The sequence below is a fragment of the Onychomys torridus genome, chromosome 10 (genome assembly GCF_903995425.1).
Source record: "Onychomys torridus chromosome 10, mOncTor1.1, whole genome shotgun sequence".
NCBI lineage: Eukaryota > Metazoa > Chordata > Mammalia > Rodentia > Cricetidae > Onychomys > Onychomys torridus.
Window position 1 is genome coordinate 45,853,969 of NC_050452.1, and position 12,438 is coordinate 45,866,406.

The 12,438-nt window shown below is 45.6% G+C and overlaps 1 protein-coding gene across 5 annotated transcripts in view; it reads right to left on the reverse strand.

Annotated features, from left to right (window-relative positions):
• The window catches only part of Tbc1d1 (TBC1 domain family member 1), a 204,012-nt gene that overhangs the window by 39,502 nt on the left and 152,072 nt on the right, over positions 1-12,438 (reverse strand). For all 5 annotated transcript variants that reach the window (XM_036200570.1, XM_036200567.1, XM_036200568.1 and 2 more), the window contains one exon: positions 499-684. In XM_036200570.1, the coding sequence (XP_036056463.1) occupies positions 499-684 (186 nt within the window). The remainder of the gene's footprint in view (positions 1-498; positions 685-12,438) is intronic.

The window sequence follows — 12,438 nt, forward strand, 5'->3', positions numbered from 1 at the left end:
ATACAGGTAAAGCTCAGATAATTTTTTTTTTCAGGAACTCATTAAACAGCTACATAAAATGAAGTTATATACCTTAAGGATTTACACAGGATCCTTTTATTCTCAATATCTAGGCAGAAACTATGGCTGGGGATTAAAAAAAGGAAAAAAAGAAAAAAGAAAACCTAGAAGCCGACCACAAAACTACTATCACAACGAAACAGACCAACAGACCAACAATATAAACCACTTCTGAGGTTAGCGCTTAAATGGTGCTTACATTTCAGAAGTTACAGATATGGTGCTTATGATGCCACGCAGGAATACGTAACATAGTAAGATTTCCTTTAGCTGTCTGGAAAGTAAATGGTGACAATATTACTCTGAAAAAGTAAACAGACAGGACAAGCATCCATGTATGCTAGGCCACCTAGATTGATGCTTTTAAGACTGTATCCTGTGTGCGAGGATCCACTATGAGCATCATCAGTTCTGATCAGCTTCAAGCTCCAAACCAACCTTGCAGCTTCTGATTCTCCCTCTCCATCCTGAGCAGCAGTATCTGCTGCAGAATAGCCTTTCTCCACAGCTCTCGAAGCTCATGTGATGTCCTCTTCTTTTCTTCTGCTACTGGGCCAAATGGTCCATCTTCACACACTGGTTCTAAAGGGGACCGTGGCGGGAGCTCTCCCAGCTCTGAATAATCTGGAAATGAAAGAGGACAATGCAAGATCATATTTCTTTCCTTCGAAAATTGTGTGTGTGTGTGTGTGTGTGTGTGTGTGTGTGTGTGTGTGTGACAACTTTGTGGACTGGTTCTCTCCTTCCACCTGTATATGGGTCCTTAGGACTGAACTCAGGTCACTGGGCTCACATAGTAAGCATCTTCACCTACTGAGTCAGACCACCAGCCTCAGAATGGTCTGTTTCTCCAACAACAAAAAGTATGTATTCAAATGCTTTACCAACCCAGAAATTTCTGCTCAATTAGCAAAGATACAACATCACCAAATGTAAAATTTATGTTTGGGGGCCAGCAAGATGGTTCAGCAGGTAAATGTACATATCACTAAGGCTGGCAACCTGAGTTTAATCTCCTGGACCCACATGAAGGAAGGAGAGGACTGACCCCTGAGAATTGTCCTCTGACTCCCAAAAGTTGTCCTCTGACCTTCACCTGAGTGCTGTGGTATATGCAAGCTTGCCCCACCCCTCACATACACAACCAACCACACAGGTAAATGTAATTTAAAAATTATGTTTTAATATTCACCACAATAACTTATGTATGAGTCACAAACACTAAATAAATGACACATTAAATAGGAAGCAGAAGTTAGAGTAGTTCAGGAAATGTTGGAAGACATGCTTTAGGTTTAAGATTAAATAACCTTTAAACAATCAGATAGTTGTTACCATGTTTCTGTAGCCAATGATTTAATATAACCACCCCAAGACAGCAGTATTTAGTTTTATAAACTACCTAGTTTATGCTTTAAAAAACTCTGATAAAAACAAACAAGGTACAGGTGCTAGAGAGACGTGTCCAGTGTCACACAGGTGGGCATCAGGAGAACCAGCATGGGGACACAGCAGCCTGGCTTACACAAGCATCTCACTGACCGTTAGATATTCTGAGGGGGTTCAATGTCCTGAAGAGACAATATGAACCGGGACTGTTCATTGATCCCCCATCAAGGGCAGGACACGGTACTGGGCAATGATACAGGTAGTCACTTATCTGGACAATTCTAAAAGACACACAGTTGCTTGAAAAGGACACAAGGGCCCAGAGAGACAACGGCCTAAGCGAGCAGCTGTGCTGGGACTCCGCTGTCTGCCTGGCTCAGGAGCCACCTGCTTACCACTAGAAGCCACTTCAACTCCAACGTTCCCGTGCCAGTTTCTACATTCCTGTGTTTTATTTAACACCTCACATTTCATACTCTAAATCCCTCTCTGCAGAAACCATGTTCCCGTTACACACGATACTTTAACTCTCAAATACCGTATGGACATGTACAGACCATGTCCCACCTGCTCACTGTGCCCCTAGCACTAAAAGGCAGCAGAGGTCCTTGTACAACTGGACCTCACATAACAAGAAGCATCCTCAGGAGCTACTGTATACACTGAACTTAAGGAACATGGGTCTTAACATATGCAATTGGAACAACCTTCAGAGGCAGCTTAGGCCTCAAAAATCACCCAAATGGAACCTTTTCTCACTGGCAGCTCTAACACAATCCTGTGTTCTCATTTCCCTAGTAGCCATTGGCACTGGCCGTTCACTGCCTTTCCTAAAGTTGACTCTCCTGCTATGAGATCCTTGGGTACACAGAGAAGCAGGAAATGCTTAATGTCTTGTGGTGGTATTGTGTTCCCCAAAATATTGTGTGTTCCCCAAAATAAACATATCTGGGGTCAGAGAACAGACAGCCACTAGAACAAAGCCAAAAATGGTGGCTAGAAAATGGGAAGAGTAAGCCATAACAGAAGTTGGGCGGTGGTGGTGCACGCTTTTAATCCCAGCACTTGGGAGACAGAGCTAGCCGGATCTCTGAGTTCAAAGCCACTTTAGAAACAGCTAAGCATGGTGACCCACGCCTTTAATCCCAGAAACCCAACCTTTAATCCCAGGGAGTGGGGGCAGAAAGAGAAAGGTATATAAGGCGTGAGGACCAGGAACTAAGTGAGTAAGGCATGTAGTTAGTTAAGCATTTTGGTTGGTTAAGCATTCAGGCTTTGGAGCAGCACAGTTCAGCTGAGACCCATTCGGATGAGGACTCAGAAGCTTGCATTCTGAGGAAACAAGACCAGCTGAGGAACTGGCGAGGTGAGGTAGCTGTGGCTTGTTCTGCTTCTCTGATCTTCCAGCATTCACCCCAATACCTGGCCTCAGGTTTGATTTCATTAATAAGACCTGTTAAGATTCCTGCTACAGTGTCCTCTAATAACCTGCCATCTGAACTAAAGGCACTGGGCTGAACCTTGGCCAGAAACAAGGAATACCCCAGTGGTTTAGGCAGCTTGGCCTGATGTCCAGTGCAGTTTCTGACTAGAGCCATCTGCAAGGGTTCTCAAGTACCAGCTTTGACTCCAGTTTTCATTGAACCTAGATCTGCAAGACTGCAAGCACTGTTTTGTGTGATGATGATTTGGGGGTTTAAGACATAAGTCCCTTCCGAATGTTCTCTGCCTTTGCCTACTTGCAAATCATCAGGGCAGCTTGGTGGGTGATACAAATAAGCTTGTCTGATTTTCATAAAAACCTTATGAAAGACTTCAAACCAAAACGAATCAGAAAAGATGGGGAAGGACACCATCAAAGGAAACATCCACCATGAGGACCCTGCAAATCTAACATCTCTGCACCAAACACAAGGACACCCAAGTTAACAAAAGAAAACATTACTACATCTTAAACCACACATTAAGCCACACCCCTTGAGAGTGGGAGCCTTCCACACCCTACTCTCACCAATGGACCAGGTCAAACAGAGATCCTGGAGCTCACTGATGCACAAACCTAGTAAGCCCAACTTATTTACAGAACATTTCACCCAAACACAAAAGAAAACACCTTCTTCTCAGTACTGCACGGAACTTTCTCCAAAACTGAACAAATATTCTGATACAAAGCAAGTCTCAATAGATACAAGAAAATTGACATAATGCCCTGCGTCCTATTTGATGACCATGGATTAAAGTTCAATTTCAACAACAGAAATCTTACAAATTCATGGAAACTGAACAACTCTTTACTGAATAAAAAGTAGGTCATGACAGAAATTAGGAAATTAAAAACTGTCTAGAATTGAGTGAAAATGAATTCACGGCATACCCAAATTTATGAAGCAGTTCTAAGAAGCAAGTCCATAGCACTAAGTTATGTTAAAAAGTTGGAGAGATCCTATACTAACTAGTAACTTAACAGCACACTGAAAGATCTAGAACAAAGAGAAGGAGTCAAACCCAAAAGAAGTAGATGGCCAGAGAAAACCAAACTCAGGGCTGGAATCAATGAAACAGAAACAGCAACAACAAAATAATACAAAGAATCAATGAAGCAAAGAGTTGGTTCTTTTGAGAAAATCAGTATATTTACAAACTCTTATCCGAATGACCTGAACGACAGAGAAGATCCAAATGAACAAAACCAGAGGTGGAAGGAGGTGTAACAACAGACACTGAGAAATCCAGAGAATCATAGGACATACTTTAAAAATCTGCACTCCACCAGACTGGAAAATCTAAAAGAAATGGATAGTTTTCTTGATAGGTACCACTTACCAAGTTAGATCAAGATCAAATAATCAATTTAACAGTAAAAAAACAGGGCCATAACCCTTAGTGAAATAGAAGTAGTCATTAAAAGTCTCCCAAATCAAAAAAGTTCAGGGCCAGATGGTTTGGCACAGAATTCTACCAGATTTTCAAAGAGGAGTTAATGCCAATACTTCTCAAATTATTCCACAAAGTGAAAACAGAAGGAGCATTGCCCAATTTGTTTTACAAGGTCACAGTTACCCTGATACCCAAACCACATAAAGACCCAAAAAGAAAGAGAATTACAGATCAATTTCCCGTAGGAACATAGGTGCAAATATTCTCAATAAAATACTTGCAAACCTAACCCAATAACACATCAAAAAGATCATCCACCATGACCAAGTAGGCTTCACCCCAAAGAGGCAGGGATAGTTCAACATACATAAATTGATACAGATTGAATGCAATTCCTACCAAAATCCCAACACAACTTTTCACATATCTTGAAAGGGCAATTTATAGTTTCACATGAAAACACACAAAACCCCAGGATAGCTAAAACAATTCTGAATATTAAAGAACTGTGGGAGGTATCACCATCCTTGACCTCAAATTGTACTACAGAGCTATAGTAATATAGTGCATGATATTGGCACAAAACAGACATGCTGAACAGTGGAACAGAAATGAAGACCCAGACCAAAATCCATATACCTATTGACCCCTGATGTTTTTTTAAAAAAAGAAGCCAAAAATACACACTGGTCTAACTGGATGTCAGCATGTAGAAGAATGTAAATAGATCTATATTTACCACCCTGCACAAAACTCAACTCAAAATACATCAAAGACTTCAACATAAAACACAAAACACTGACAGAAGAGAAAGTGGGGATAGCCTTGAACTCACTGGCACAGGAAAAGACTTTCCGAACAGAACACTGTCAGCTCAGGCACTAAGATCAACAATTAGTCAGTGGGACCTCAGAAAACTGAAAAGTTTCTACATGGTAAAGGACACCATCATCTGACAAAACGGCAGCCTGCAGAATGGGAAACGATTTTTTTTAACAACTCCATGTTCAGTAGAGGGCTCATATTCAAAACACACAAGGAACCCAAGAAGCTAAATACCAAGAAAACAAAGAACCCGATTTACAAAACAGGGTACAGATCTAAAAAGAAAATTCTCAAAAAAGGAAACTCAAATGGCTGAGAAACATTTAAAGAAATGTCAACATCCTTATTCATCAAGGAAATGCAAATCAAAACTACTTTGCGATTTCATTTTACACCTATGAGAATGGTTAAGATCAATGTAACAGATGACAGCTCATGCTTGTTACTTGTGGAGTAAGGTGAACACTCATCCATTGCTTGTGGGAGTGCAATCTTGTACAGCCACCACGGAACCCCAAACACAAACAACAAATATATAAGAGGATCCCAGAAAAGGGAACCAGTGAAGCCTGGAACATCCTGGGAAGATGAAAAAAGCAGAAAAGAAAGAAATCAGAGGAACAGAAAAGTGCAAGGCCCTGTAGAGCATGCAATACTGGCAACAAGTGACTGGGCTGCAGCTCTCTAAAAACAACTTTATTCTTAAATTACATAAACTATGTATCATCCATCCATCCATCTCATTGAGATCTAGAGATAGATGGACACTTAACTTGCACATAACTTTATATACAATAACTTTATAAGAAACATCACAGTCTCAGTGTTAATCCCCCGGTGACCAAGCATCCAGCCACTTCAGCCCAGAACACTGGTAAAACAAGACGAAGCTCTGTCCCCAGGGTGACAGCTGAATGGGCGCCGCGCCTAACAGTGTCAGGAGTGGTTAAAGAGAGGTCAACAGGGGTGACAAAGTTCAGGGGCCACTAATGACGAATGAGCCAACCCTAACTGAGCCTCCGGGGCAGTCAAGTGCTGTGTCCTGAAACATAAGAAGGGCAGCTGCCAAGGCCAGGGAACTGTGTCAAGTACAGCATGGGCAAAGCAGCAGGGAGATCAGAGTCCACGACAAATAGTTCCATCAAGACTGGGGAAAAAAGGGGTCCCGCGCACGGATTATAAGAAATAAGTCACGTTGGTACGCTGGGTCAACAGATGGAGGGCCACCTGCTAAGCAAGACCTCCACCCCATGCTCATACAGAGAAGTGAAACGATGGCATGCCACAACTTCTGTGCCAGAGAGCCAGAAGCAGGAACCAAATGGGGTTAACCGACTGATACCCACACTAGACTCTCGGATTTCCTCCACAAGGAGTTTTGAAAAGACGTCAGACCACTCAGCATTGTTATTCCCACTGCCGGTGTCCAGGACTACAGTTGCTGATCTAGCATCCTCTCCCTGGAGCTTATAAGGGGCACAGAGGACGAGATCTGTCTCAGAGCTCCTTCCAACAGCCTTTGGGTCCCAAGTGGATAAAACGCAGGCAGTGAGTTCCATCCTTGGAACTGCTTCTCAGAGTATGTCCCCAGCAGCAACGAGAGGCAACCCTGACAGCCATGAGAAATACAGTCTTGGCTCCATCCATCCAGGCCTGATAAGTCCTGAACTCCAGGGTAGACCCAGTGAACTAGGCTTACACAATTGGGAATTCTATTTATATCCATGTCTGAGAGCCTGGATCTGGGCATTCAGCATGCTCACTGCTAATGAATTCTCATACATTTGCCTTAACTGGTGGCGTCATACTGTGTGACGCTGTAACATGAGACAACAGGTATGTTGTGTGTTTATTTTATTTTTGCAGTGCTAAGGATCTTAACAAGGGCTCCGAGAACACTCGCCAAGTGTTCTACCACTGAGGTAACCCCTTAGTCCCAGGGGTACCTTTAAATAAATTTCAAATTAAACAATGACTCTACCCATCATGTGCACCCTGACCAATAAATAAAGTACAAAAACACATCTGTCTTTTCAAACACTGGCCAAATCTCATTATCTTAGGCACAGGCAATTGTTTGAACTAAAATTAATTCCATTTTCTTAAGAAATGCATTCAAAAAGGGGTCCCTCCCTGCTGACCCATATCCACCACCCACACAAATCGAGCAATAATACATTGCCTTCCCAAAAACCCCAGATCTGAACATAAATAGTCAGGGACAGAGACCAGTGAGTCACTCAGTACACCAGAAAAAATATACTACAAAAAGCTAAGGGGTGCGATTTCCCAACCCATGTTGTTCAGCTAACTACAGTGAAGCAGCTTGTTTGGAGCAGAGCTTCTGGCACCACCAGTTCCCCCACCCCCCCCCCCCCCCCCCCCCCCCCACTGCTGTGTCCTCTTCCCAACTCTGGCCTCTGGAAACCAGGATGCCCCTGCAGGGCCCCCACACTCTGCCAGGAAAGGCGTGGTCAGCAGCCCAGGGTCTCCGCGCTGCTCAGTTTCTACTGAGGCATGGTGAAGAGAACCACAGAGAAGGCACCCACTTCCTCACGCACCTGCAAGCTTCTCCCAGCCACGGCACAGGTGTGACCATGGCACAGATGTTTTGGGGGCTAAAGGTAGAGCTGAAGAGAGTCAAGAGATTACACTACGGAGAGGCAGAGAGGACAAGTGTGCTTTCAAACAAGCCTGTGCCAGGGGCTGGGGAGTCGGGGGCAGCAGAGCTGTCTCGGGTTGGGCTTCTACAGCTGGACCTAATCTCCCACCCAATACCATCATATTGGGGGCCAGGGCTTCAACATATGAATCTGGGGAGGGGCACACACTCAACCCACAGCAGGGGCAGGTGCCATTCTAAACTGCCCCTTCATTCGACTTCCACAAACAGATTTGGCTCAGTGCTTTATAGGAATTCTGTAAACATGGTAAATCCACCGAATGATCCCAGGGACAGGGACTACATCTTATATACGCATTTTAAACATTCATTCAAATTTTCATTAAGAGCATGGCAAACAAAGACTATTACAAAGTGCACCCCTACAGTGAAGCATCCGATTAGCACTGATGAAGCATTTTTTAAAAAGATGCGCGCATGTGCGCGCCCTGAAACAATCCAGAAAGAGCTATTGGGCTGTGGGCTCAGAGGTGTACAGGATGGAACTGAAGTCTGAGCGGAAAAGACAAACAGACTGTAACATAACAGCACAAATGGCGACTTTCAAGAGAAGTCCAAGTTTTCTCTTCCTGGCCCAGGGAAAGTGTCAATATTTATCTCCGTATTTGTATATTTTTACATATTCATGAAAACATACATTTTTAAAGGGCAAGTTTCCCACAGCCGTACTCCCCAGGATAAGCACTCATGTTCTCCTCGGGCCCTCCACTGAACTTCTCTGCATGCTACATTTTGCCAGCACTGCACCGTGGTAGCTCCTTGGCCCATAACTACTTCTTTAAAGCGCCATAATGGGGTGCAGGGTCTGATCCACCTGCGCAGCACATGCATGTTGGGCCAAGGCTTTTGAAGCAGGGAGATCACGAACCCTGAATCATAAAGAGTAAAGTGGGGTGCACAGCTGGGCCTCAACTCCGGAGAAGGGTACTAGAAGTTTTACAGCCAGAACCGATTCAAAAGTGAGCAGGGTCACATCGCAGCCTGTGCGGGGTGGAAGGGAAGAACGTAGGTGTGGGAACAGATGGCACTGAAGAATCTCAGGCAGAGCTAACATGAGGGGTGTAGGAAAGAAACGGGGGACCTAGGGAAGAATCAGAATCTCCCAGGAGCCTTTGGCTAGGACACTGCTGGGTGCAGGTCTGAAGTGGAACCTCATGCTTGAGCGGCCAAAAGCTCCAGCTGCAACCTCTGCCGTCCTCCTCCTGCGCCCGCCCGCCTTGCAAGCCTCTGTCACTGAAACGCTAGCCCCACCCGTCTATTACACAGTGCTTATCTGAGTGTGATCTAAGGTTGGACTCAGTGAAAGGAAGCCCAGAGCCGAGAGCCAGGAAACATGTTTGCGCTTTGCTGGGGAGAGGGGATGGGGAAATCCATGCCATGAAAGAAGAAGCTTAAATAGTGGACCCGGTTCTTCCTCAGCTTGTTAAATGTGGGATGGTGGCCTTTCACCCCAGAAAACCCAGACTAAGGCTTTCTTAACAGGGCAAACACCCTGCAAGTATCAGCTGGGGGGGGGGGGGCATCCTCCTCCTCCTCAGATATCCACGACTGTGAGGCAGCTGGCAAAGTGTGGCGACCCGGCAAATGGGCAAATGACCAGCACATTGTCTAGGGGGCCGGAGGGCTTCTTTTTAACAATTGGACTGTCCTCTAAGCATGTCAGTCCCTGGTGTTAAAAGTGAGCGGAACAGAGGTATGATGGCACAAGCCTATAAATCCAGGCACTTTGGAGGACTTCGGGTTTGGGTTCAAGGCTGGTCTGAGCTATACTACAAGAGTTTGCATCACAAAACCAAACCAAACAATGTGGCTGCCTTTTGTGGGGGAGGTTCCTATTTTTCCCCCTGGGTACTGCCAGTGAGAAGGCGCAGTTGCCGTGAGAAGTGTGCAAGCCCCAAACGTTAAAATACGAGGGCCATATGATCTGGCATCGCACTTCTGGTATTTGTACCCAGGTTCACAGCAGCTGAGAGATGGGTACCAGAAAAGTCCAGTCAGTATAACAATCCACATGTGGCACATATATACAACAGAACAAAATCTGGCCTTGAAGAGAAACCCTGACATAAGCTAGCTGAAGGAAACCACGTTAAGTTAAACAAACCCAAACAAGACAACACATGCAGCAGCACAGTTTCACTTACAGGAAGCAGCGACAGCAGCTGCTTTCACAGAAACAGAAAGCTGAGCAAAGGCTAATGGGGGCTGGGGACAAAGGAAGGGTGCTAGTAACCTTAAAGGTTTCAGTTTTACAAAGAGGAAAGCCCACAACCAAAATCTACCATCTTAACCACTTGGAGGTGTAAGTCTGTGTTTTACACAACAAAAATCATTTTGGAAAAATTTTTAATCAATACCCTTAACCAGGATAACACCCTGACTCTCCAAAAGATCGGAGTGTTTCCAAGGTCACACATGACTTTCTCTCGAGTGGCCAGAAGCCAAGAGCAGAATTACTTATCACACTGGGAGTTATTAAACTGGCATGGAGCTTCACTTTTTTTGTTGTTGGTCCTCTTGAAACAAATCTTGCAGTGTGGTCCAGTCCGGCCTTGAACTCTCTGATCCTCCTGCCTCAGCCTCCTGAGTGCTGAGATTAGGGAGGTGCCCTCCCACGCCAGGCTCTGAGTTCTGTTTTGCTTTGTTTTGCCACATGACATACCAAGAAGACAAAGGGCTGAGGCTGGAATGAGGCGGTGGAAAGGAGCCTACAGACTCCCCACAGAACTGCTGCTGGGAAAAGGAGGGTGTGGGAGAGAGAGGTTTGGGGTGACCTCAAGACCTCCAGCAGCAGGCTGCCCTGCAAAGGTCACAGCACTTGGGTACTTGAAATCACAAGACTCCAGAGCTCCAGCTCTCCATGTGGATGTGTGTCGCAAGTCCTCTGTTGTTTTCGGGAGACTAACACTTCTGCCTTATGTAGGAGGCCGAGCTCCCATGCGCTGTGCAATGCTGCCCCTCACAGCTCCTGACTGTGACTGCTAACACAAGGAACTGGGACGGGGACCAAGCACACAGCGCTGAGAGCTGAAGAGTATCACAAGCCCACGCCTGCCCACCCCCAACCTCCTGACCAGGCTCCTCTGGAACCGGTCAACCCCAAACGCTGATCCTGGACTCTTCCTAAATATAGGGCCAATGAAGGCTGCTGTGGGCTTCGGCACTGTGGGCCTTGGTGTTCTCATATATAAAATGAGACACTAAGAGGTGTTTTGCTTTGTTTAAACAAGAAAAAAAAATCTATCAAGAAGAACTTATTACAATCTATAGCATCAGGGCATTTAAGTACAGAAAGAATCTTTTCACCTTGCCATCAGTGGGCATAAGAAATGGCTAGGTGGTTAAGAGCATTTGTGCTCTTACAGAAAACCCAATTTTGGTTCTTCGTAGCCTCGTGGGTAAGCCAGTTAGAGTCACCTGCTGATTCTCACAATTCACTAACCACCGAGGAAGAGGGGACTACATTCATCCATTGTTTCCTGAGTGTTCGTGGGCACAAGGACACACAGTGAACACAGGACAGGGCCAAGAAGCTGAGAACAACTTCCTCTGTCATGGAACTGGAAACCAGTGAGACAGGAAGAGCCTGGGGAAGAAGACAAGCTGGTTGGTAACAGTCAGGTTTCACATAAAGAATTAAGAACTGGAAAGAGTGAAGAACCCACCAACGAAAGGCCTGGGTGACCTTCAGTGGGTTCTGTTCCCACAAGCCTCAGCTTATCCATCTGTAAGGAGTCTGAACAGATCACCTGCAGCGTCCTCACCTGCTTTCAGGATTCCTTGAAAATGGTGTGCTCCATACCCACCGCATACTGTGAGGAAGAAGTGTGGGTGACCTTGACTCTGTCTGTAGATTATCATGCCAGCGAGGAGAGAACACACATGAACCTGGACTCTGCAGCGATCATCTGTGGTTCTGAGCGGCAGGCCGTGCAAAGGGAACTCTCCTAGATCTTTCTCAGGCAGCAAATCTAAGAGCCTTTCTCCGGGGAGGGGGTGGGCAGGTATTCTAGAACTGTGCTCTTGAATACTGTGTGAGCTCACTTGTGGCCTCCGAGCACCTGAAATGAGGCCAGCATGAGGGGCTAACTTTTGGTTGCTTTGAAGTGTGGTTGGTTTACCCTTACACTTGAATGGCTATATGTGGCCAGCGTCACTGGTGTGGAGGTTACCACAAATAACCAGAGGTAAGGAACAGGCACACCCATAGGGACACCAGAAGCCAGTTAGGAGCACTGGGAATGGAGAGGCCAACTATGTCCCACGAGGAAAGAGGAGAAATGTTGGTGCTGAGGTGGCCTGAAAGGATGCAGGGAAATCTGGCAGCGTTGAAGCATGGTTTGCCTGTAGAGGTGCGTTATGGGCAAGAGGAAATATCCATGTAAAATCATGGCTGCCCAAGCACACAGCACAACAGGAGCCAACAGACCTCCACACAGGCAGTGCTACATTACAGGCCTCCAGCCCCACCCCATCCTCACTCCCCAAACACCAGATAAGGCAGCAACACACTTAGCCAAATATCGGGGCCTTGCAGCTCCCCGGTCACCACGGGCAGCTAGATGACAAGGTTTCCAACATGAGACGCACAGGGAAGCCCACGA